The following is a 25,323-nucleotide window of genomic DNA, read 5'->3' as shown; positions in this document are numbered from 1 at the left end:
CCGAGTTGAGTTGAGGACGATCTCCATTGTCCGACCTGTTTGGACATCTTTAAAGATCCTGTCAGACTGCTGTGTAGTCACACCTTCTGCCGTGCGTGTGTGCAGGAGTGGTGGGAGGAGAGAGGAGCTCGAACGTGCAAGTGTATCTGAATGCAGACCGCACAGAACGCCCCCCTTAACACGGCACGCCCCGAAGGAAGTCTCAAAGGACAAAAGGAATATGGGAAATGCAACGTGTACTAAATGCTGCATGTATTAGCCCAAGAAAATCATTGTAATCTTTATAAAATACTGTATTTAAAAAAACAAAGATTTTCCATAAAATCTCCTCCGGGAACATACAGGATTAATTTTACACTTGCTGGTCTTATTCATTTATATATATATATATATAAATATATATATACATATATATATATATACATATATATATACATACATATATATACATATATAATACATATATACATATATATATACATACATATACATATATATATACATACATATACATATATATATACATATATATATATACATATACATATATATATACATATATATATATACATATACATATATATACATATACATATATATACATATACACATATATATATATATATACATATATGTATATATATATGTAAATGTCAGCAAACTCATTCCTTCCATCTGCTGAACCCGAGGTGCAGCGTGTAGTGGTTGAACATATAGTCAAAAGTTCAGACCTCACTTCTCATATACACGCACCAACCAAACTAAGACCATTTTCTGGCAAAATCCCTTGCCCAAACTTTGAGGTCGATTACGATACTTGGAGGAGCAGTATTGAATGTCACTTGGCGGATTCTTCTGTTTGTAGTGCACAACTGGTGAGACGGATTGTTGATAGTTTACTTCTCCCTGCTGCTATTGTAGTCAAGTCCCTTGGTCCCCATGCCAATCCGAAAGCTTTTCTAGACCTGCTTGACTCAGCTTATGCGATCGTGGAAGATGGAGATGACCTTTTTGCCCAGTTTCTCAATGTCAATCAAAACTCGGGCGAGAAACCTTCTAATTATCTTCAAAGACTCCAAACATTTTTGAACCGAATCGTAAAAATGAAAACCATTGCACCCCAAGATTACGAGAAGCAACTGTTAAAGCAATTCTGTAGAGGTTGTTGGAACAATACATTGATTAACAACCTTCATCTTGAGCAACGAAGAGAGAATCCACCCACTTTTCCAGAGTTTTTACTCCTTTTACGCACAGAGGAGGACAAACAGACTGCAAAAGCAAATCAGATGAAACAGCATTTAGGTTTTCAAAGACCTAAAGCCCAAGCTGTAGCGCAAGTACATGAGGCATATCTTGGAGACACCTATGAGTCATCTCAGTCTTTCTCTGAAGAAACACAAGCTACTCAACAACTTCAAATGCAAATTGTTGAACTATAGGCTCAAATCGCTGCTCTCTCGAGTCCAAAACCAAAGACATCAGCCACAAACAAAACTGGAAAGAAAAAAGAGAAAGATAAACCAAAGGAGAAACCAGTCAACAAGAAGACGACGTACCCGAAACTCACATCTGAAACCACAAGCGTTACAGTTAAACCCAAGCCAAAACCATGGTACTGTTTTCGTTGTGGTGAGGATGGGCATATTGCCACAAGCTGCAATGATCCTCCCAATGCCACCTGGGTGTCTGCAAAAAGAACTCTATTAAGAGAGAAACAACAAGCTTGGGAAAAAGAAAATGAAACATCTGACAAACATTTAAACTGAGTTGTGTTTCTATTGAGGGACAAATGGAAACAAATCAACCTGGAAGTCCCATAACTGAACCAAAGACCAAACCGAAAGCCAAGTTAAAAGAACATAGAGTGACAAAATCCAGGACCTTACCCAAAGGACTTGTTGGCAGTAAAAGCTCTGCTAATGTTAAAGTTAATGGGCTTGAGTGCAATTCAATACTTGATACTGGGTCTCAGGTAACGACCATGTCATTGTCTTTCTATAACAGTTACCTTTCCGATCAGACCATTCACCCAGTTGCTGACTTACTAGAGATTGAAGGCGCAAATGGACAGTCTGTACCATACCTGGGGTATGTAAAAGTTACACTCCAGTTTCCAAAATAATTTATTGACACTCAGCCTGAACTTGAGACTCTTGCCCTCATAGTGCCAGATGTTCGTTCCAATAGTCTCACCCCATTGTTAATTGGAACAAACACTCTTGATCCACTTTACGAACAATTCTGTGATGGAAATATAATTCAAAATAGTGCTTTCTGTGGTTACCACCAAGTTCTGAAAACTTTACAAGTCAGACACTGGCAACGTCAAGATGGGCGAGTTGGCCTTGTCAACCTGAGAAATACTGAACCAAGTGTAATCCCTGCTGGTGAAAAGATAATGCTTGAAGGATATGCACATATTGACAATGTGAACAATTAAAATTGTGTCTTACTTGAACAAACTACCATGCCATCCTTAGCAGGAGGAATTTTTGTTGAATGTTGTCTCATTAACGTTCCAAGAGTCTCTCCTTACAAAGTACCTGTAGTGGTAAGGAATGAAACTGATCGAGACATTTGCCTACCTGTGAGGTGTGTTATGGCTGAACTAAGTGCTGTTAAGGAGATACTTCCAACTCAGAACACCGTTAGTTGCAGTAGCCTTCAGCAGTCTACTAACGAGAAAAATGAGCAACAAAGTTCTAACCTAAACCTTGACTTTGGAGAGTCACTTCCAGAAGAGTGGAAATCACGTATGACTGACAAGTTAAACACATTTTCTGACATCTTCTCACATCACGATCTCGACTATGGACATGCAACAAAAGTGAAACATTCCATCCAACTGAAGGACGAGACACCTTTCAAACACCATCCCCGTCCCATTCACCCTCAAGATTATGATGTAGTGAGGCATCATTTGCAGTCCCTCCTTGAAGCTGGTATCATTCGCGAATCACAGTCTCCCTTTGCATCTCCAATAGTCATCGTCAAAAAGAAAAATGGTGATGTCAGATTGTGCGTGGACTACCGGCGATTGAACATGCAAACGGTCTAAGATGCGTATGCATTACCAAATCTTGAGGAATCCTTCTCAGCCCTGAGTGGTTCTTAGTGGTTTTCAGTAATGGACCTGAAAAGTGGCTACTACCAAATCGAGATGACAGAGAGTGACAAAGCAAAGACCGCATTCGTGTGTCCACTAGGTTTTTGGGAATGGAATCGCATACCCCAGGGGATCACGAATGCGCCCAGTACTTTTCAGCGCTTGATGGAAAAGTGCATGGGGGACATCAATTTGCGTGAAGTACTTGTGTTCCGAGACGATATTATCGTCTTCTCAAGAACACTGGAGGAGCATGAAACCCGTCTTACAAATGTCCTGTACCATTTACGAGACAATGGTTTAAAGCTATCTCCTGAAAAGTGCAGTTTCTTTCAAACTTCAGTCCGTTACTTAGGGCACATAGTATCACGGAACAGAGTTGAAACCGATCCCCAAAAGACTGAAGCACTAAAGACCTGGCCAAGACCTCAGACCTTGAAAGACCTTAGGTCCTTTCTTGGGTTCTCAGGGTATTACAGAAGGTTCGTGCAGGGTTATTCTAAGATAGTAAAGCCCTTAACCACCCTCACAGCTGGGTACCCTCCCGTACGAAAAGGCGCTAAAATCACCAACATAGCCGCTAAGTACCATAATCCCAAAGAACCTTTCAGAGAAAGGTGGACCCAAGCCTGCAAGATGCTTTTGATCAGATCATTGGAAAACTAACTTCTGCACCAGTCTTAGGGTTTGCAAACCCCAGATTGCCTTATGTTGTCCATACAGACGCAAGCACAACAGGCCTTGGTGCAGCGTTGGAATAAGTTGGAATTTCTAGCTTTAAAATGGGCTATCACTGAAAAATTCCACGACTATTTATATGGAAACAGTTTCACAGTCATTACCGACAACAACCCTTTGTGCTACGTTCTAACCAAAGCTAAACTAGATGCCACTAGTTATCGCTGGTTAGCAACCTTGTCTACGTTCACTTTTGACATCAAGTATCGTGCAGGCAAGCAAAATCAAGATGCCGATGGCCTTTCAAGGAGGCCACATGGGGAACTAATCAACGACAACGCATCTCAGGAAGAGAGTCAAAGAATTCATGACTTCACCTCTTTTCATCTTACACCTGTGGATGTTGTCCAAGCCACATGTCAACGCAACACTGTATTTCTAAATGACCTTGAACTGTCCCCATGTTACATCAAGTCACTCACAGTGCACCCAGATGCTATTTCCTCAGATTTCGCAGATGATGAAAATCTTAGTGGTCTTTCTACCATCCCTAAGTTCAGTGAAGAGGAGATAGCTGCATTACAGCGAGCCGATCCTGTAATCAGTGTTGTCATCCAGTCATGTGAATCAGGAGAACCCGTATCTGCTAGTGTCAACTGCTCTGAACTACAGCTCATGCTCAAAGAAATGAGTCGATTCGAAATTAGAGACAGTTTGCTGTACAGAAAAAGACAATGTGACAACAAAACAGTTTACCAGCTTGTCCTTCCCCAAACTCTAAGAAACCCTGTGCTATACAGCTTACATGATGATATGGGCCATTTAGGAGCTTAACGAACACTGGAGCTAACCAGATCTCGCTTTTATTGGCCAAAGATGTCTCTTGATGTTGAGTCCAAGATCAAAAGCTGTGCAAGGTGCGTTAACCTGACAAAGCCGCGCCATTGGTCAACATACAGGCAAGTTGGCCGATGGAACTCGTCTGTATGGACTTTTTGTCCATTGAACCCAACAGCCATAATTTCAAGGACATTCTGGTCTTAACTGACCACTTCACGAAATATGCAACTGCTATTCCAACTCGAGATCAAAAAGCCCTAACTGTAGCCAAATGCCTTTGGGAGCAGTTTTTTGTCCATTATGGGTTTCCTGAGCGTCTCCACAGCGACCAAGGCCGCAACTTTGAGTCAGAAGTCATCAAAGAATTGTGCGCTTTGGTTGGTACAAAGAAAGTGAGAACGAGCCCATACCATCCCCGCGGTAACCCCGTTGAGCGATATAACTGTACCTTGCTAGGTATGTTGGGTACGCTCAAGGACAAAGAGAAAACTAGGTGGTGTGAATATGTCCGACCCCTCACTCATGCGTATAATTGCACGAGGAGAGATGTCACCGGATTTTCGCCCTATGAGTTAATGTTCGGGCACCAACCTAGACTGCCCATAGACATTGCATTTGGTCTACCCGTTAATAAAGATTCGAGTACGTCTCACTCACAGTATGTCAAAAATCTTTGAAAGGAACTTATCAGTTAGCATCTGCTAATGCAAAGAAAATTGCTGACAGAAACAAGCGCAGATTTGACATGAGAGTAAGGGAGTCAACACTGGACATTGGTGACAGAGTCCTAGTGCGAAATCTCCGCTTACGTGGAAAACACAAACTCGCCGACAGGTGGGAGTCCACTATTTATGTTGTTCACAAGAAGGCCAGGGATATGCCTGTGTACACTGTCTGTCCTGAGGGTCAGGAAGGACCCTTGCGCACACTCCACCGAGATTTATTGGTCCCTTGCGGTTTTCTATCAGAGGAGGATGAGGAAGTAGCAAAGCCGAAGCAAGTGACAAAACCTAAAACGAGGAAAACTTCCATCCCTCCCAAGGAAAATCCTTCTGATTCTGACAATGAAGATGGCTATAGTCCAAGATACTATCCTACAACAATCGAGACAACCATGCGAATCATCCAACCAACTTATGTCAACTCAAACGCAAATGCTACAAATGAGCAGAAAGCAAATGTTGATGAACCGGACAACTTACCCAATCCTGAACTCCTGGATCAACCTGTGGAAAGAAAAGAAACAAACCAAAATGGAATCTTACCCAATGAGACACAAAGCCTGAATGGACCTTTGACGGATGTGACAGAAAACGAACTTGAATCTGAAAATGAAGAGGAATGTGAACCTCCTGAAATGGAACACAAAGTGGACAATGAAACTGAAGAGAGAGTTTAACAGCCCAAAGACACTGAACAAAAACAATTTACTGAAATGGACAATACGGAACAAGATCTAGCTAATTGTGAAAACCCTGATCATCAAACTGCTGATCAGACACGCAGATCTGAACGGTTGAGAAAGCCACCTGCTAAGTTCACGTACCCACAGCTTGGCAAACCGTTGATTTCATTTGCACAAACCATACTTGATGGGTTTAACAAAGCTTTAGTTGAAACATTAGAAGGTACTTCCACCCAATTAAGAACATGAAGGGACTCATGTTAATTAAGAGGGGGAGGATGTAACCCACCTAAAAAGGGTTAACTAATAATCTTTGTTAAATTCGAATCATTATTTGTTCATATTTCATGTTTGAATGATAAGTAATTTTATTTTGAAAACCGGAAGTTTTATTTTGTAAAGAAACCGGAAGTAGTGCTCTGCAGTACTCATTCTAGCTTAGCATTGCGAGTACGATCGAGCATTGGCTTCTGATTTCTCCCGTGTAAAAGTGAAATAAGAAAAAAAAGGTATGCAAAACCTGCTTCTTTTCCCTTGACACTTAATATGCATTTGCCTATAAGGTAAACCCATGTAAATGTCATTTTAGAACTTCGAGAATCGTCAAGGAAGCATTTATTGCTAGGCTTTCTGGCGGAAAATCCCCTTCCTTGGTAAGCCAGCTCTGGAAAGTTCTCTGTGATTGTGTGCGTGGAAAACACCACGAGGTGAATGAGTCTTTGCTAGCGGCTGTCTAAAGATATTTTGCACATTTTATGTTGTGTCTGGAGAATGTATTTTTTGTAAAAAGCAATTATTTCATGATTTATGTTCTTACACTGTGAAGCATTTAGTCACTGCCTTTAATTGTGACTTAAGGTACATAGATACTACACATTGAAAATGTGAGTGATGCGTATTACCTTAAAGGTAATGTGTTATTTTGATTCCATTGAACTGTTAATAGGAAAATACTAATTGTTACCTTCCTGCAACAATACTATTTTGTTTTCCCTACTGAAAAGTGATTTTAATGTTGTACAACACCTAGAAACCCCAGCTAGATATTGCATTTACTATTCTGGACTATAAACCTGTTGTTTATACAGGTCAGGTTTTTCTGGATGCAAGAAAAAAAAAACGAGAAGCTTCAGTCCTCTACAAAATGGACCAGTGATTCATTTGATGGCGAGCTTCCCATGACGAACTGTGAAAATCCAACATACAGCTTGACCAGCGGATCCTATGGTAGGATTGTGCCAATCTTGTTGACCAAGAACAACAAGGTCCCCTTCCTGGACATATTCCCTGATTTTTGACTATTTCCCTTGACTTTTGACTTGACTAAATCTTGGATATTCAAAGAACAATTTCTACAAGGAACAGTTTTGAAAAGGACATTCTATTTCATTTTATTTTAACCTAGCAGTGACGTGTACATACCCTGAAGTAGGTTACACAAAGTTTTTCGAGGGAATGAACACAACATTTTTGCGATAGAAACCATTTCTTTCCAGGTCGTCTTAGGGCTCCACACGGACTCAAACATATGAATAGTATTGCTATTTGACCCAGAGCTATTTGTTGCATTTTTAGAAGTGTCTTATATACTAACATTCATTAAATAAAATACAGTACATTTACAATACACCACATTCTGCTCGCGAGCCGTCATTTTGTCAACTGTAAACTGTGGGTACCGTTCACTGCAAAATATTAGACTGCACTACACTGAGAACGACTTGGTCACATTGCTCCCACCCATAGGGTATGAGAAAGCGCAAGCGTGATTTGCGGCAGTGGCAGCGGTCGAGACAGCCTTTACGTCACTTCCGCAAATACCACGACCGTTGCCACAATCAATTCAGCTGCCATTACGTCACTTCCGCTAATACCACGACCGCTGCCACAATCGAGGCAGCTGCCATTACGTCACTTCCGCTAATACCACGACCGCTGCCACAATCGAGGCAGCTGCCTGTGCATTTCCTCCTTCTGCCGGGAGGTGTCGCAACTCCATTCGACCCACTGCCGCTACCATTTACCCATTCCACGGCATCGAACGTTTTTATTAACGGCACCTTTTTGTTTGTATGTGTTTATAAACGACTTGTTTTTGTTAGTGCTCAATATACACGATTAAGATATATAGAGGCGTAACACAAAATACCTGCTGCAATCAATTTATAAAATATTTTCTCCTCTTCGTGGTGGACTGTACACTGTTAGTCAGTACTATGAATATATGTATGTATTTATTTATTTATTACTTGCACTGGGTTGTCTGTTATTGGTGATTTAATTATTTTACTATTTATATTGATCGTGTAAGTCACTTTGGACCTGAAGACTTTAAGATGTTGTGGCAGCTGCCTGCACCTGCCTTCCCACTTTATGACTCCGATCGACCTGCTGCTGCTGCTACAGTTTCTGATTCCACCGCACCGTTTACTCTTTGTTATTCTTTTTCTTTCTTTCTTTTTTTCTTTTATTTTATAGATTGAAAAAAAAAAAATCCGGCTGAGCCTTTTGTCTGTGTTAATACTGTATTTATTTATTTCTTCAAGGGAGAGGCATAGAGAGTGGCGTTGGTGGCGAGGCTGTTGCAACGTCACTTTCTCTTATGCCCCGACCATATATGAGGTCACTTCCTGTCAGCCATTATCCAACTGCCACTACTCAGCCCAAAAATAAATGAATAAATAAAACTAGTGGCAGCTGCCTAATGGCCGCCAGGAAATGCAATGCCCTTTCTCTTATGCCCCGACCATATATGTAGTCATTTCCTAAAGTCAAACCCTAATTTATAAAATATTTTCTCCTTTTTCATGGTGGACTTTGTTCGATGTTAGTCTGCACTATTTATTCATTCATTTATTTAATCAATTTATTTATTTATGTATATATTTATTACTTGTACTATTTATTCGTTTATTTATTTAATTCATTTATTTATGTATTTATTGATCGTGTAAGTCTCTTTGGACCTGAAGACTATAAGATGCTGTGGCAGCTGCCTGCACCTGCCTTTCCACGTTATCTCAGAACTCCAGTTGACCTGCTGCTGCTACAATTTCTGATTCCATAGCCTCCGGCACGTGGGACCCTCTTGTGGACAAGCAGTTCAGATAATGGATGTTTGGATGGATATTATTACTGTACTTTTTTCCATTTTTAATTTCTTACTTGTACTGGTTTGACTATTATTGTGTTATTGTTTTTTTTTACTTTAATGTTTTATATATATAAATATATATATATATACATATATATATATATATACTGTATTTACATGCATACTGTATATATATATATATATATATATAGTATATACATGCATACTGTATGTATATAAATACATTCATAGTACAGACTAACAGCGTACAAAGTCTGGTATTAGCGGAAGTGACGTAATGGCAGCTGCCTCGATTGTGGCAGCGGTCGTGGTATTAGCGGAAGTGACGTAATGGCAGCTGAATCGATTGTGGCAGCGGTCGTGGTATTAGCGGAAGTGACGTAAAGGCTCCTCCACCGCTGCCACTACCACAAATCGCGCTTGGTCTTACTGTGCTTGTGGGGGACAATGTGGGATGCATCTGGCGCTCGCGACGGACACCAGAAATGCATCTGACACAGCTTGTCAACTGTTTAGTAACATATGATATAATAAACTGTAAATAAAAACACGGAATTGCAATTGAAATTATCTGCAGTTACAAAAATAAACACAAACTGCTAGTAAAAAGGTAAATCTCTGAGACATTGATATCAATAGGACAGGGGCGGAGCCAGAACGTGGCTAATGGGTGGGCCTGGAAAAATCAGGGTGGGCCTGAATATTTCTCTCACTGAGCACAATCCTCCTATCCCAACACATTCGTATATTTAAATAAAATGACAAACTGAATAATATGAAGTTCAGATCCTCCTTAGACAACCACAATTATGCCATTCTTAGTATTTCTTGCACCTTTCTGATGAGAGAGGGGTTCCAGAATTTTCATTACCTTCAGATTCACTAAGTGCCACAATAGTGATGGTACGTAGAAGTTCTTTTGCATGTTCCACACATTGTGACTTTAGTAATTGTGCTCAAGACATCACGAAGAAATCTTTAACACAATGTCTTTTATTTTTCAGGCAATCCTATTGGCAGGTCATTTTGATGCAGTGTGCAACGTCTACCCTGACAAAACATGGCGGCAAGTTTGCACACTGATTCCCAAGCAAGCCCTTACGAAAAAGTAGTATACTTTATAAAGTATACTCGAGTATAAGTATTGAAGTGTACTCTGAACTGTGTACTTGTGTACTTCAAAGTATACAAATTCAATACTTTTTATACTAATTACTATACTAATAAAAATGAGACAAGAACACACAGTGGAGAAAAACCTTTTTCTTGCTCAGTTTGTGGCAAAAGCGTCTCGAATATATCAGATTTAATAAAGCACACAAGAACACACAGTGGAGAAAAACCTTTTTAGTGCTTAGATTGTGGTAGACATTTCTCTCATAAATCAGCTTTAATAAGGCACACACGAACACAGTGGAGAAAAAACATTTTCCTGCCTAGATTGTGGCAAAAGCTTCTCTGTAAAGTCAAGTTTAAAACTATACACAAAAACACACTGTGGAGAAAAACCTTTTTCCTGCTCAGTTTGTGGCAAAAGCTTCTCTCAAAAATCAGCTTTAATAAAACACACGAGAACGCACAGTGGGAAGAAACCGTTCAGTTGCAGTGATTGTGCTAAAAGATTCTCCACTAAACAGCATGTTGATGAACACGAGTGTGCTGATGAGAATAGCAGCAATCCTTGAAGTTTAAAAAAAAAAAGAAAAAATGAAAGAAACTTAATGAACTGACTCTTTGTGGTCAGCTGTAAAAGTGTAAATGATTTTTTAAAAATAATGTGATGTATTGAATTGAAGACATAAAGCCACTTTTAGCAGCCAGAAGAACCATTGTGTCTTAGTAATTGTAAACTTTTTTTTTAATTGTTTAGATCAAACATGAATGAAATCAGATGTCATTTGTTTTTGCTTGTAACAACATTTGTGAACATTATGCTTTTCGGTTGCGTTTTTAACTGTACATAATGGAAAAGAAGTGAGAAGAAAGACAGGCAACTGGAGTCTGCGCTGGTTGGCTCCTGGAGAATCGCTGTGTTGCCACAGAGTCTCATTTAAAGAGGAAGTCAAACCCAAATTTACTTGACAAAAATTGTTGTATGTGACCCACTAGTCAGAACAGGACATTCTGATTACAATTGAGTTTGTGGAATATGAGTTCAAAAGCAAAATCAACCCATTTGTATCCATCTCAGGGGGGCGGCCATTTTGTCACTTGCTGTCAACTCAAAATGAAATCACAGTTGCTCAGGGCTCTGGTAACAACCAATCACGGCTCATCTTAAAAAAATAAAACAGGTGAGCCGTGATTGATTGTTACCTGAGCAATTGTGATGTGATGTGATGTGATGACAAAATGGCCGCCCCTTGAAATAGATAAAAACAGGTAGCTTTTGCTGCTTAATTCTTATTCCACGAACACAATATTAATCAGTAGAGCTGGGCAGTCCGTCCCGGGGGCAGAACGGTCCCTGGCGGACGCCCATTTTTTAGGGCGGAGGAAGGTGGATGACACGTTTCAAAAAAGGGACGGACTAAGCAAGGGTCGGAGTTGGATTTTAGTCCGGCCCACTAATCGGCCCTCATGCGTGTGACGTGGTCGCGAGGCGGCCGAAGTTCATCTCAACCTACTCGGCGAAAGGTTTCTTTAGGCTTCTTTTTTTCCGGTTCCGGCGCCGCACGAGTGACAGCCCGCTACAGTAGCTCCGGCTCATCGGTGAGCCTTTTCGTGTGTTTTTGTTCATTACTATTACTCTACCGCATACCTTTTTCATATAGTTCAACGTGGCCCACCACCTCACCACATGGATCCAGGACTACTTCACAAACCGGCCACAGTATGTGAGGACACAGGACTGTGTGTCTGACGTGCTCCTCTGTAGCACGGGGGCCCCACAGGGAACTGTCTTGGCTCCCTTCCTGTTCACCCTCTACACCTCGGACTTCAACTACAACACCCCTGCCTGTCACCTGCAGAGGTTCTCTGACGACTCTGCAATTGTCAGCCTCATCACAGGCGGAGATGATCGGGAGTACAGGGAACTTACTCAGGGTTTTGTGGACTGGTGCCAGCAGAACCGCCTACTGATCAATGCGGGGAAATCAAAAGAAATGGTGGTGGATTTCGGTAGGCGCCAGCACTCTTTACCTGCACCAGTGAATATCCGGGGAACAGATGTTGAGAGAGTCTCAACTTACAAGTACCTGGGTGTTCATCTGAACAATAAACTGGACTGGTGCGACAACACAGACGCTCTCTATAGGAAGAGTCAGAGCAGACTCTTCCTACTCAGGAGACTGAGGTCTTTTGGGGTTCAGGGGACACTCCTCAGGAACTTTTATGACTCGGCGGTTGCATCAGTCATCTTCCAGGGAGTGGTCACCTGGGCAGGCGGCGTCTCGGCCCGGGACAAGAAGCGGCTGGACAAACTGGTCAGGAGGGCCGGCTCTGTCCTGGGCTGCTCCCTGGACTCTGTGGACTCGGTGGGGGACAGGAGGATGTTGGCCAAGCTGTCGTCAATGTACAGGCCAAAATGAATGTTCCTCATACTTTTTATGTAGATGTATGTTGGTGTGTATATACATGTGTATATAAAAAAATGAAAAATTTTTATTTTTATTATTTTCTCATATGTTCGAAATAAAGCGAAGGAAAAAAAAGAAATTAACTTTTATGTTTTGTTTCAATTTGCTTAAATGAGTATTTATTCAAATATTACAGTATTTATTTCAACATGTTTTTTGTTTGTTTCAATGTGTATTCATTTAATTTCATCTGTATAATTATATCAATATTTATTCAAATACTTCACTACTTCAAAATGTCAGTGTATGTATTCATTACCATATTTATTCAGCTATTTAAATATGTATTAAAATAGTTCATTATTTATTTAAATATATATACAATAATTTGAAAATGTATTTATATATTTAAGTATTTGTTGGATATTTTAGTTGATTAATTAATATGTATTCTATTATCTAAATAAAAAAAAACTTAAAGACCCCGCCGACTGCCCAAAGACCAGCACCCCCGCGACCCTCGTGAGGATAAAGCGGTATAATGGATGGATTGATGAACAAAATTAAAGATCTCAATATTTGTTTGTTTATTTTAAAATTTATTTATTTGAATATTTAGTCATTTCATATCATTCATATAATGATCATATCATTATTTTATATTTATTACTTGTTTCACTCTTTTTTTTTTACATGTACTCAGTTATTTCAGTGTTTAATTCAAATTTGTTTGTCTAATTTCAAAATCTACATATTTTAATATTGAATAAAGTATTTCCCCCTTTGTTTATTTCAGTATTTTTCATTTACATTTAAATATTTAACTATTTTAGTATATATTCAAATATTTCACAATTTTTCTGACAAATTTTCAACTTAGTTCAGAGCAGGGGTAGGAACTATAATCATTTTTTCGATGCATTGTTCGTTTTCTGAAAACGATTCTGCATCGATTCAGTGTTATTAATAATCGGTGTTTAAAGCATAAAATACAATTGAAAAAAAAAGATGTGCTAGCGATTACGTGCGGTTGTACGTCAGACGTCTGTGCCGAGGCTCACGTGACAAACAAAACCTCACACGAGCGGCGCAAGCCTCGTTAGAAGCATCGGTTTGGAAACATTTCGTTTCTTTATTAAGTGTGAGACGTTGATAAAAATATTTCGGGAACCCAACAAAGATGACACATTACCACCCAGAGTTGAGTACAGCGAAAGGCGGACCCGTCGGGACTTACTCTGCCAGATGCTCTTCCACCAAACTCCGAAAGAGTAAGAAAAATTACCAAATCCACTGCAGAGTACATTGCATCAGATTTGCGCCCTAATCGGTTGTGGAAGGAAGCGTCTTAAGCGGCGCGATGCAGACAGCAGACTATCCACGATATAAAATTCCCTTCACGTAGTACAATAACACCAGAGCATGTAGATTACTTCCATCCTCACACAAAAACCTAGAATATACACACCTTCTGGAAGATTAACAGTTTTAAGTCTATTATTTACTGTTACAAAATATGCTGCTTTATATTTTGAATAATAATACTGTTCTGTTTGTTGGCAATTTCTCAGGGCTTAATGTTAGTCTTAATGACACCACTCACAGTAAGCTGTGGAAAGAGCTCGAGCTTTTATTGCTCTTAACAGAGGAAATACACAGTACTATTACCAGCCATATCGCTACAGCACCGTGCACCTTTTTCTTTCTTCAGTCTCGTCCTCTGTTTTTGTCCACCCAGGGACATTCTTGCTCTCTGGTTCACTTCGCCAACAGTCATTTTTCACTCAATGTTCAACACTGCCCTCTGCTGTAATGCACAATATCACGTCCAACTAGAGCTGCTCGATAGAGCGATTTTGAACCGTGACTGAATTTTCTGGATAAAACGATGTTAAAAACGTTCAAATTGGCACGTTCAATTGTGTTATTTTTGGTGTATCTAAGTGTAGCCCAGTTGTACTTTCTGTATTGTGTTCTGTTTGTACATTCTTTTTGTATTTGTACTTTCTGTTACTCTTCTCTTCGTATTAAGATCCCTGTTTTCCGGTGGTTACTTCCGTGTTTGTCATGCGGTCACGTGAGTATCGCGTTCAATCCAATTGCTTAAATGCGAAAGCGATTGTCCGCTGGCCGAGGAGAAAGTGACACATGTGGGGGATTGTTTGCTGCAGGAGCCTACTATCTGAGCCGACTGCCGAGTGAGTGAGTGAGTGAGTGAGGAAGTGAAGTGGAGCGTATGCTTAACTGACGGAATTGGCCAGGCCGATGGTGAGCTAGGAGCCGAGGATTGAAACTTGGAAATTGCCTGGAATCAGGGTTGCCAACAGTCCCGTCCGTATTAGCCGGGTTGTCCCGTATATTGGGCTAATTTGGTTTGTCCCATACGGGACCTTAAATGTCCCGTATTTGACTATCAACTGTTGCAAATACAGAAAACTGCAATCTTCCGATCCTGTAATATAAGATGCTTTTAGTAAAGCTTTGGATGGCGATCGATTGTCAGTAACGACGGACACAGACGGGTTGGCAGCTCAATGTCTTTTACTTGTATACTTGCTCGAACATACATTGCTGGTTCAGTGATAACGCATTACAGCGCTCCCAATGGAGACTCTCGGCACTACACATGACAGATCCTAAATCAGATAAAGCGTCAATCAATCCTCCTGTCATGTAAGGACTTCTCTCTGGCTGCGCAAAATGACAGAAGACTGCTTGAGTCAGTCAAAAGCAGCCAGAAATATCCATGGAAAAAATAAATTTGGTGAGTCACACCCCTCTTTTACATTTCAGATTCCTTACACCCGTTTTTTGATGATAAGAGCCAAATTGTGGTTTCATATGAGGTGACATGTCGTCGCTGTCCTGTGAAAAACACTGTCCATTTTTTTTTTCATTTTTTCTTATTTTTATGTGAATGTGGTTTCCACATTAATGTGAAAATTAGAAAAAAATCCCAAATTCATACATCATGCTCACACCACTGTGGCACCGTGCACCTGTCCCTTATTTAGGAGTGAGAAAGTTGGCAACACTACCTGGAATAGAACTGAACCATTCTGAATCATCCCTGCTCTAGTCGGGCTGGTAGGAGGCTGCATTTTAGCCAGCCGATCCCCTTCATTGAACTGCTATCCCACATAACTTTTCCACAGCTCATCCACTCATTCATGCCATTTCCTTCCCAACTTTGGACTTCGTCCTGTTCACCTACAGTTGAGCTGTTGGATTCAATCGTCGGATTGATGAACCGCATATGGATTGATTAGTTCAAAATATTAGATGATTAATTTGAAATATTAGATTATTCATTCAAAATATTATATTATTAATAGATTAATAGTTGTATATAATAATATAATAGTTGTAAGAAAGAATATTTAAATCGAAATGGTTTTGGAATTGTTTTTTCCCATTTTTCGTTGTCTGTGCTGTCTTGTCGTCTTGTCGTGTTGTCTGTCTTTATAAAATAATAATTCCTGGTGCCAATTCAAATTTCATGGTGTTCCAGTTCTTAATCTCCACTCCGAGAGTAGAACTTCTGTCTTCTGATTCTGGCCTAAATTCATAGCCATGTTGCTATTTCTACATGTAAACTCATATAGGATAGCGTGCATGCTACATAAGCCACCGTAGTTTCCTCTGCATTTCCGCTTCCTCCCACAAGCGCGCAGTCCGAAACAACGACAGCATCCATGGCTACCGGCGATTCTGCTATTTGCTCAGGCAAGTGAGCGTTTAGTTAATAAATCGGGCAAAAATAGATCTGTTGTGTAGTTGTGTGGCCCGCATGTACAATACAACCCGTGAGCAAGTAACTCAACGTCTGAAAGTCGTCCCTTTTTTTTTCTCCTCTACAACTGACCTCTGGTCCAGCCGGACTATACATCCGTACTTAAGCTTGACAGTGCATTGTATTATTGAGTGACAGTTTTGCACTAACCATTGATTTATGTTTAAGTAAGACCAGGGAGAAAGGTGAAAAGCTAGTCACGAGCTGGTTGGCAAAATGACTTGCTGACAGACTGTTTGGTTCACAGACTTGACTGTCTACCTTCTCTCATGTTGATGATTTCGTTTCAGATGGTATAGGCAACAAGGCGTAGGTACCATTATCAAATGCAATGATGTATTCTTTCATGTCATCTGGCCAACAAGGGTCCCCCCACGCCACCCCCAGTTCCCAGTCAGTGTTGTCTCCTACCCCCACATCCCACGTGTGTGTTCCCGAGGCCAAAGCAGAACGAGCACAGTGTTCCACCTTGACCACTCTGGATTGTTTGGATGCCGCTCTCCTTTTTGACAACTCATGCTGGTCAGATCTTCAGACAAACTGAGGTCCGGTCCAGTTGTGTTTGGGTCCAGAATGACGGGACTGTAGGAGAGCATCTCCTTCATTCGTTCCCACACATTGAATGCGAGGTTGCCCACATGTTTGGCTTCATCCAGCAGATCTCCTGGCAGCAGATCGGGCTTGTCGGGCAGTTTCTGGATTCTGGTCATTGTGGTCTTGAAGTTTTTCACGAAGGAAACGGGGTCAGAGGTCAGCTGCTCCTCTGTGCTTCTGATGGCGTCTGAGAGAGCAGCCATGTCTCTGCCCAGAGCCTCAATCTTCTCCTTCATCCTCCGAGCCTTCTTCTGCTCTCCCTCCCTCACAGCAGACAACCTAGCCTCCTCCTCAGCTTGTAGGAAGCCACGAAGCTCCTCGAAATCCTTCTTAATCTTTCTTTCAACTTGCTTGCTCTGGACCCTGATGAACATCATCATCTTCCAAACCGCTTATCCTATACAGGGTCGCGGGGAGTTGCTGGAGCCTATCCCAGCCGTCAATGGGCGAAGGCAGACTACACCCCGAACTGGTTGCCAGCCAGTCGCAGGGCACCCTGATGAACATTATTTGTTCATTGCAGTTGTCTCTTACCTCATTATAATCTTTCAGTCTTTCAGTGCAACCTGCAGACGTCCTCTGCCTCCACTGTCGCTTGTGAAAAAGCCTCACACACACATTCCTCAGGGCCAAGGTTGAAGGTGGATCCATCGATCTACACCTTTTCCTATGGACTGCACACGTTTGATCTCCTCTCTGCTCCCACCACTGCTGCACACACACACGACAGAAGCTGTGACTAGACAGCAGCATGACAGGATCTTTAAAGATGTCCAAACAGGTCAGACAATAGAGATCACCCTCAACTCGGCTTGCCATGGTGCTTGCGAAGAAACCATCTCACTTTCCAAGATTCTAATGTTCACTCTCAGGAGAGCCGCAGTACGTCTGCCTCAGTCACGAGTGAAGGAATTGGCAGGCCCCAAGTGCACTTCCTGCTTTTGTTTTCAGACTTGCCCGCAGCAAAAAGCACACAGTTATCTGGGATCACACAAAAGCGCTTTATTACCATTTGTGCACTTCAAAAGAATATTTCAATCCAACAACTCACACTGGTAAAACCAAGAGTCAAAAAGACATTCAACTTTCGGCCACGTGCTACTGGAAGAAAACAAATTCAATTGCAGTCCTGGAAGCTAATTCGCACAAAATTGGCGAAACGAACGTGAAAACATCCAAACCAGTGACGTGTGCTGACCTTCGTGGGGGATCCGTACGTCTCTTGGTCATTGGATATGACGTTTGGAAAAAGGCATTTCCAGTCGAAAATATTGCGAAAAAAAAAATCTTTCTAAAGAAAGACATTAAGTTAGCCCATCAATTGGCGTGCAGTAGCATGCTTTCAATAATAGCTGCATTATTGTATTGTCTTGAGCTTCTAAAAAAAATAAAGGTCTTGTGAAAAATAATACACCAAATATAAAAATAAATGTACTGGTTAAAAACAACCCTTTGAGTAATTCATAGTAAAGTTCACAAACAGTAAAATGTTTGTGAAATTAAAGACAGAGAAATTAATGCAATTTGTCCCAATATTTTAAAAGAATATATTTTGGTTAAGAATAGGATTCGAGAATCATTAGGAACTGGAATCGAATCATAGAACCGGAATTGGAACTGTGCAAATTCAAATGATGCCCAGCAATAAGAACAACACGATGCATTGTAGACAGCGGTAACAGTTAATGTGGCCACAAACTAGGTGGAAATAATGCCACAACAATTGCCAAAGAAATGTTTTGGTTCTCGGCTTATTTTGGGAGTAATGAGCATTGACTGTTACCACTTTATCTGTGTGTAAAATTGTGATCCTTAGTAGATCACAAAGTCTTTCCTATTGGGTGGAAACGTATGTGTATTTTAAACTAAAATTGACTTAAACTATCACTAATAGGAATGACTAAAATGTGACTAAAACTAATAAGCATTTTTGCCCAAAAGACTAAGGCTACATCTAAAATGCCTGCCAAAAACAACACTGCGCTGTTATTCGACCTCTACTTAAGCGACCAAACCTCGACCCAGAGAGTCTCAGTAATTAGAGGACATCAAAGACTGGATGTCACTGAATTTCCTAAAGTTCAACGGAAAGAAAACAGAAGTTATGGTGTTCAGTCCCAGTGACTCATCTCCATCCCACTCTCTTGACCTGGGCCCCTTTCTGTTTTCATATCTAAAGCCAACAGTCTCAAACCTGGGTTTTAAAATGGACAGTTATCTTAAATTGGACCAGCAAATCAGCGCTGTTGTAAAGTCGAGCTTCTTTCACCTTATACAGCTGGCTAAGGTAAAGTCCCTCCTTTCCCATCAGCACTTAGAAACAATCATCCATGCCTTTGTTACATCTCGGCTACATTACTGTAATGCACTTTATTTTGGAGTCAGCCAGTCCTCTCTCAAATGTCTCCAGTTGGTCCAAAATGCTGCTGCCCGCCTACTAAATGGAGCTCGGAAGATGGAGCATTTAACTCCAATTCTGGCCTCCCTTCACTGGATCCAAATGCATTTTAGGGTCCAATTTAAGATTCTCCTATTTGTCTATAAATCATTAAATGGCCTCGCCCAGGTATACCTCTCTAAGCTCCTCCACTCCTACGCACCTTCCCGCTGCTCGAGGTGCCGAGGACCAAGCGGAGCCTCAGAGGGGATCAAGCCTTTTCGGCTGCTGTTCCTTCCCTTTGGAATGACCTCCCATTGGATGTTAGGCAAGGACCCTCCCTATCCACTTTTAAAACCCAGTTGAAGACACATTTCTATTCTCTGGCTTTTGATCCGACCTGAAATTTCCAGTTCTTTCCACATGTCGATTGTATATAGTATTTTCTGTTAATTTATTGATTACATTTTGTTGTATTATGGCTATTTTGTCGTGTGTATGTAAAGTGCTTTCTTACAGCTGTAGCTGTTGTGAAATGCGCTATTCAAATAAAATTGTATTGTGTTGTATTGTATTGTATTTATTGCTAAAATTCTTGAAAAAGTCATAGTGCAACACTGTAATGACTATATGGCCGCTAATAATCAATGAATGAACTTGGATGGATGGATGGATGGATGGATTGATAGCCAAATTTGCATTGGCTCCCGGTCCACTTGAGATGCGATTTCAAGGTTCTGCTACTTATCTCTAAAATATTGCACTGCTTCGCACCTTCCTATCTCGTTGACTTAGAGGTAGGGCTGGACGATATGACCTCAAATCAATATCATGATAAATTGAGCAGTTTTACCTCAATAACGATCCATTATTGTAATCCTGTGTGCTATTTTAGTCCACCACCTAATACAAAAATTTCCAGGCAGATTTTTGGAAAAGAAAAAAAATAGGCGGACATAAAATTCGCCTTCTTTTATGTATTCAAACTTTCATAATTCAGTGCCAGTAGCACTTAAAAAGATTCTGACAGTTGAGGAGAAAAATTCAAAGTGTTATCTTCATAAAGAGAAAACTATGCTGATACTCCAAATGGTTCAAGTACAGCTTCAGTTTTACTTTGGGTGCACCTTTTTAGGCATTCAGGTAAAAATACCTTTAAAAAAATTACATTTAAAAATGAGATTGAACGATTATAAAGTAAAAAGCCAATAAAACTAATAAGATAAGATAAGAATGCCTTTATTGATCCCACAGTGGGGAAATTTTCATTGTTACAGCAGCAAAGATATAGGTCACACAGGGACGGGGCGGCATAATGTGGCCATTAATGTATAACATTGACGGCAAACATTCAGGATCAATAAATGTACAAAACAATGTGTTTCTCAATGAGCAATAACAAATATAATTTTTGCTTTCATCAAAATAAACAATTTGCCATGAGATTTTCAATTTTCTGAAATGAGACGCCACAGCGATTCTCCAAGAGCCAACCAGCGCAGACTCCAGTAGTCATCGGGTCACCAACTGGTCTCCAGGCCAGCCAGATGTTCAAAAACCATTGAGAGATGCGTTGACTACTTGCTTTTCTCTTTCTTGTTCTTTTTCTAATTCACTTTCTTGTTCTGTTCTTTTCACATTTTCACACAGTGTAATGAAGGCGAGTTGAGCAAGTGGAAAAAGTGATTTTATTGAGGATTGTGGAAAAGCGCTGCGATTTCACAAGCAGTTTCTTCTCACTCCTTTTCCTTGACGTACAATTAAAAACACAACCAAAAAGCATAATGCTCACAAATGTTACGGGCAAAGACAACTGACACGTGATTTCATTTACATGTTTGATATAAACACAATCACTAAGCACAATTCTTTCATCAAAATCGTGTAGTGCCAAATTGGCTTCATGTCTTTAACGGGACAAAGGGTGGTGATGTGTTCTGCTCCTCCTCCTCCTTTTTGATGTGAGTGAAATCTGGCTCCTTTTGCTCAGGCCGAAGATATTTTTCACTGGCGTCTGCAGGACACAAAAAGAAAGACACACATTTGGTTTGGTCAAGTCCAACCTCAGGCGGTGACTTTGATGTTGTGTAGTATTGTTTCCACAGTGCTACTTTGACTTGTGCCCGTCCGATCCCAACTTAGACCAGACCATCGGAAAAAAAACAAAAAAACGTCTAGCTTAATGGCTAAACTCAAAACCGTACATTGGAGTGAGTTGATCTATGGACGCCCTGCGACTTGAAATTAAAAGGTATGTTGCTCTCTTGTAAAACACACTGCATTTTAAATTATTATGCAAATAGACTTTTTTTCTCAGATTTTTACAAATATTCTATGCCAGGGGTCACCAACTCCGGTCCTCAAGGAGGCCACATGTTTTAGATGTTTCCTTCCTTCAACACACCTGATTCAAATGATTAGTTTCATGATCAGGATTCTGCTGAGCTTGCTGATGAGCTGATCATTTGACTCAGGAGAGTTGAAGGTGTGAAACACCTCGAACAGGGGTCGGCAACCCACGGCTCCGGAGCTGCCTTATGTTATATATTTAGGAATATAAATTAGAAGTGTCCGATTGAAGTGTATTGTAACTAGGGTTGGGCACCGAGAACCGATATTCGAGTGGAACCGGCCATCATTCCGGTTTTCCCGGAACCGTTCAAATTTTAGAATGTCAGTTCTGAGTTTCAATTCGTAGTTAGCCGCGCGGAAAGGCACTAGAAGTAGGACCGATTTTTTTTTTTTTTTTTTTTTAAAGTGTACACACGCTGCACAACCTCCCCTCCTGCCGAAGCTGTAAAGCAATAGCACGTGAGCTCACCCCCACTCTCCACTGGCTTCGTCCCGGCTGGCAAGCGTGGGTGTCGGCGATGACGACTCTGGGCGTTCGTTCATAAGCCCTTCGCACGGATCTCCACAGCTGCGGCAGCCGCTGGGACACCGCGGTGGCAGGAGTCGCCCTTCACGGGGTCGACGATCCAGCACGGGCTGGCTCATTCGGCCGATGCCTAGCCGCAACTGACATGATGCGGCTCACCCAAAGTCAGAATCGGCCAAGTACGTCTAATCCCTGCTCAGTACGTCTAAGCCAACAAGTTCAACACACAAATGCACATAGGAATGTTTTGTTGGCGCTTTCATCTGTTGAAAAGTTCTCAGTCATCAAATACGGGGCATATGTGGAAGAAATACACTCGATCGATCTATTAAAATGGTCTCAATGCAAATGAAGCAAGACAATCACATCCAACAAAAACAATCACACCTCACCACATGCAAAAATCATTCATCACCCGAAATGACTCCCAATAGATTTGGAATGAATTTCATTGTAATTCTTCTTAAATTGGTGTTTGTCAGGTGATTCCAACTGGTTGAAAGGTGTCCCTAATATTGTGGCCAGTGCTTGTGATGTCACGTCAGCTCCTGACTGTGGCGGTGAGAAAGTGTTGGGGGCCTTTTATATTTTAATGATAAAATTCAGATTTTTTTTTTCTTAAACTGAAAATATTGAATAATGTTGAAAATGAACACCAAAAATTCTGGCATAATTTTTCCTTTTTTTTTAATACAAATTACAACTTTAGAATTGGACGGCTTCCAAATCATACGCGCGGACAGGACGCTGGAGAGTGGAAAGAGGAAAGGAGGAGGGCTGGCTGTGTTTGTGAACGATAGATGGTGTAATCCTGGGCACATCACGATTAAGGATCAGCTTTGCAGCAGGGATATTGAGCTGCTAGCTGTTGGCATGAGGCCATTCTACATCCCGCTAGAGTTTAGTCATGTGATAGCGGTGACCGTCTACATCCCACCAGCTGCCAGCAGCGACACAGCCTGTGATGTCTTGACTGCAGCAGTGAGCAGGCTACAAACACAGCACCCAAATGCCCTGATACTCATCTCTGGTGACTTCAATCATGCCTCCCCTTCCTCCTCTCTGCCTTCATTCACACAGTATGTCACCTGCCACACCAGAGACAATAAAACACTGGACCTTCTCTATGCCAACACCAAGGAGGCATACACATCACTGCCCCTCCCCCCGCTGGGCAAAGCTGATCACAACCTGGTGGCTCTCCAGTCTGTGTACAAACCTCTGGTCCGCACGCAGCCAGCTGTGACCCACACGGTTCAGAGATGGTCTGGAGAGGCCGAGAAGGCCTTAAAGGACTGCTTCAGCACAACTGTGTGGGAAGTATTCAGCGATGCTCACGGGGAAGACATTAGTAGTCTAACGGACACTGTTACAGACTATATAAATTTCTGCATGGAGAACACCATGCCCACCAGGACAGTAAGGTGTTTCTCCAACAACAAACCCTGGATCACACCAGACATAAAAGCTCTCCTGAAGGAGAAGAGGAGGGCTTTTGCGTCAGGCAACATAGAGGAACGGAAGACTGTGCAGCGCCAGCTGAGGAGGAGGATCAGAGAGGGGAAAAGGTCCTACAGGAAGAGGATGGAGGAGCAGCTGCTGCAGAATAACGCCAGGGGAGTCTGGAGGGGCCTGAAGACCATCTCAGGCCACGGACAACCCAAGACCCGGACTGGGGGGGACCTGCAGTGGGCAAATGAGCTGAATCTCTTTTTCAATAGGTTCGATCAGATGCCTGCCTCCACTCAGTCTCTCCTGCTGCAGCCTCCACCTACTCCTCCTGCTGGGCGTGTCACCCCCTCCCCCCTTTTCTCCACAGTCTCCAGCTCCCAGCTACGCCAGATAGCCACCATTCCCTCCTGCCCAGCCTTGGCCTTCACAACATCTCAGGTGAGGAACCAGCTGAAGAAGATGAAGGCGAGGAAGGCAGCGGGTCCAGATGGCATCAGCCCCCAGCTCCTCAAATCTTGCGCAGACCAGCTGTGTGGAATTGTCCAGCACATGTTCAACCTGAGCCTGAAGCTGGGCAGGGTCCCCCAGCTATGGAAAACATCCTGCCTGGTCCCGGTGCCAAAGACCCCCCACCCGAAGGAGCTCAACAGCTTCAGACCAGTGGCGCTGACGTCTCACCTGATGAAGACCCTGGAGAGACTGGTCCTTGTCCACCTGCGCCCCCTGGTGAGCTCCTCAATGGACCCACTCCAGTTCGCATATCAGCCTGGCATCAGTGTGGATGATGCCATCATCTACCTCCTCCACACTTCACTCTCCCACCTGGAGAAGGCGGGGAGCACTGTGAGGATCATGTTCTTTGATTTCTCCAGTGCTTTCAACACCATCCAGCCCACCCTACTGGGAGACAAGCTGGAGCGGGCGGGGGTGGTCTACCACCTCACCACATGGATCCAGGACTACCTCACAAACCGGCCACAGTATGTGAGGACACAGGACTGTGTGTCTGACGTGCTCCTCTGCAGCACGGGGGCCCCACAGGGAACTGTCTTGGCTCCCTTCCTGTTCACCCTCTACACCTCGGACTTCAACTACAACACCCCTACCTGTCACCTGCAGAGGTTCTCTGACGACTGCAATTGTCAGCCTCATCACAGGCGGAGATGATCGGGAGTACAGGGAACTTACTCAGGGTTTTGTGGACTGGTGCCAGCAGAACCGCCTCCTGATCAATGCGGGGAAATCAAAAGAAATGGTGGTGGATTTCGGTAGGCGCCAGCACTCTTTACCTGCACCAGTGAATATCCGGGGAACAGATGTTGAGAGAGTCTCAACTTACAAGTACCTGGGTGTTCATCTGAACAATAAACTGGACTGGTGCGACAACACAGACGCTCTCTATAGGAAGAGTCAGAGCAGACTCTTCCTACTCAGGAGACTGAGGTCTTTTGGGGTTCAGGGGACACTCCTCAGGAACTTTTATGACTCGGTGGTTGCATCGGTCATCTTCCAGGGAGTGGTCACCTGGGCAGGCGGCGTCTCGGCCCGGGACAAGAAGCGG

The 25,323-nt window shown here is 42.1% G+C and overlaps 1 protein-coding gene, 1 long non-coding RNA gene and 1 pseudogene across 3 annotated transcripts in view; 1 reads left to right on the top strand and 2 right to left on the bottom strand.

The window, feature by feature from the left end:
• The first annotated feature begins 6,446 nt into the window (after window positions 1-6,446).
• On the top strand, window positions 6,447-7,858 carry LOC147132776 (uncharacterized). The gene is made up of 3 exons (XR_015081809.1): window positions 6,447-6,541; window positions 6,622-6,685; window positions 7,121-7,858. It is a non-coding gene; the product is annotated as an uncharacterized LOC147132776 (long non-coding RNA).
• A 3,641-nt stretch (window positions 7,859-11,499) lies between these two features.
• Window positions 11,500-17,548, bottom strand: LOC147132775 (E3 ubiquitin-protein ligase TRIM35-like; annotated as a pseudogene).
• A 1,225-nt stretch (window positions 17,549-18,773) lies between these two features.
• The window catches only part of LOC147132772 (uncharacterized), a 49,744-nt gene continuing 43,194 nt past the window's right edge, over window positions 18,774-25,323 (bottom strand). For both annotated transcript variants that reach the window (XR_015081805.1, XM_086012094.1), the window contains exon 3: window positions 18,774-21,446. Coding sequence is in view for 1 of the 2 variants with exons in the window: in XM_086012094.1 (XP_085868220.1) it covers window positions 21,334-21,446 (113 nt within the window). In the remaining variant the exon portion in view is untranslated. The remainder of the gene's footprint in view (window positions 21,447-25,323) is intronic.

This window comes from Filicampus tigris, chromosome 17 (assembly GCF_054856515.1).
Source record: "Filicampus tigris isolate MCC_2025a chromosome 17, RoL_Ftig_1.0, whole genome shotgun sequence".
In the NCBI taxonomy this organism is placed as follows: domain Eukaryota; kingdom Metazoa; phylum Chordata; class Actinopteri; order Syngnathiformes; family Syngnathidae; genus Filicampus; species Filicampus tigris.
The sequence above is the reverse complement of the archived record's forward strand: the minus strand, read 5'-3'. Positions and strand labels throughout refer to the sequence as shown.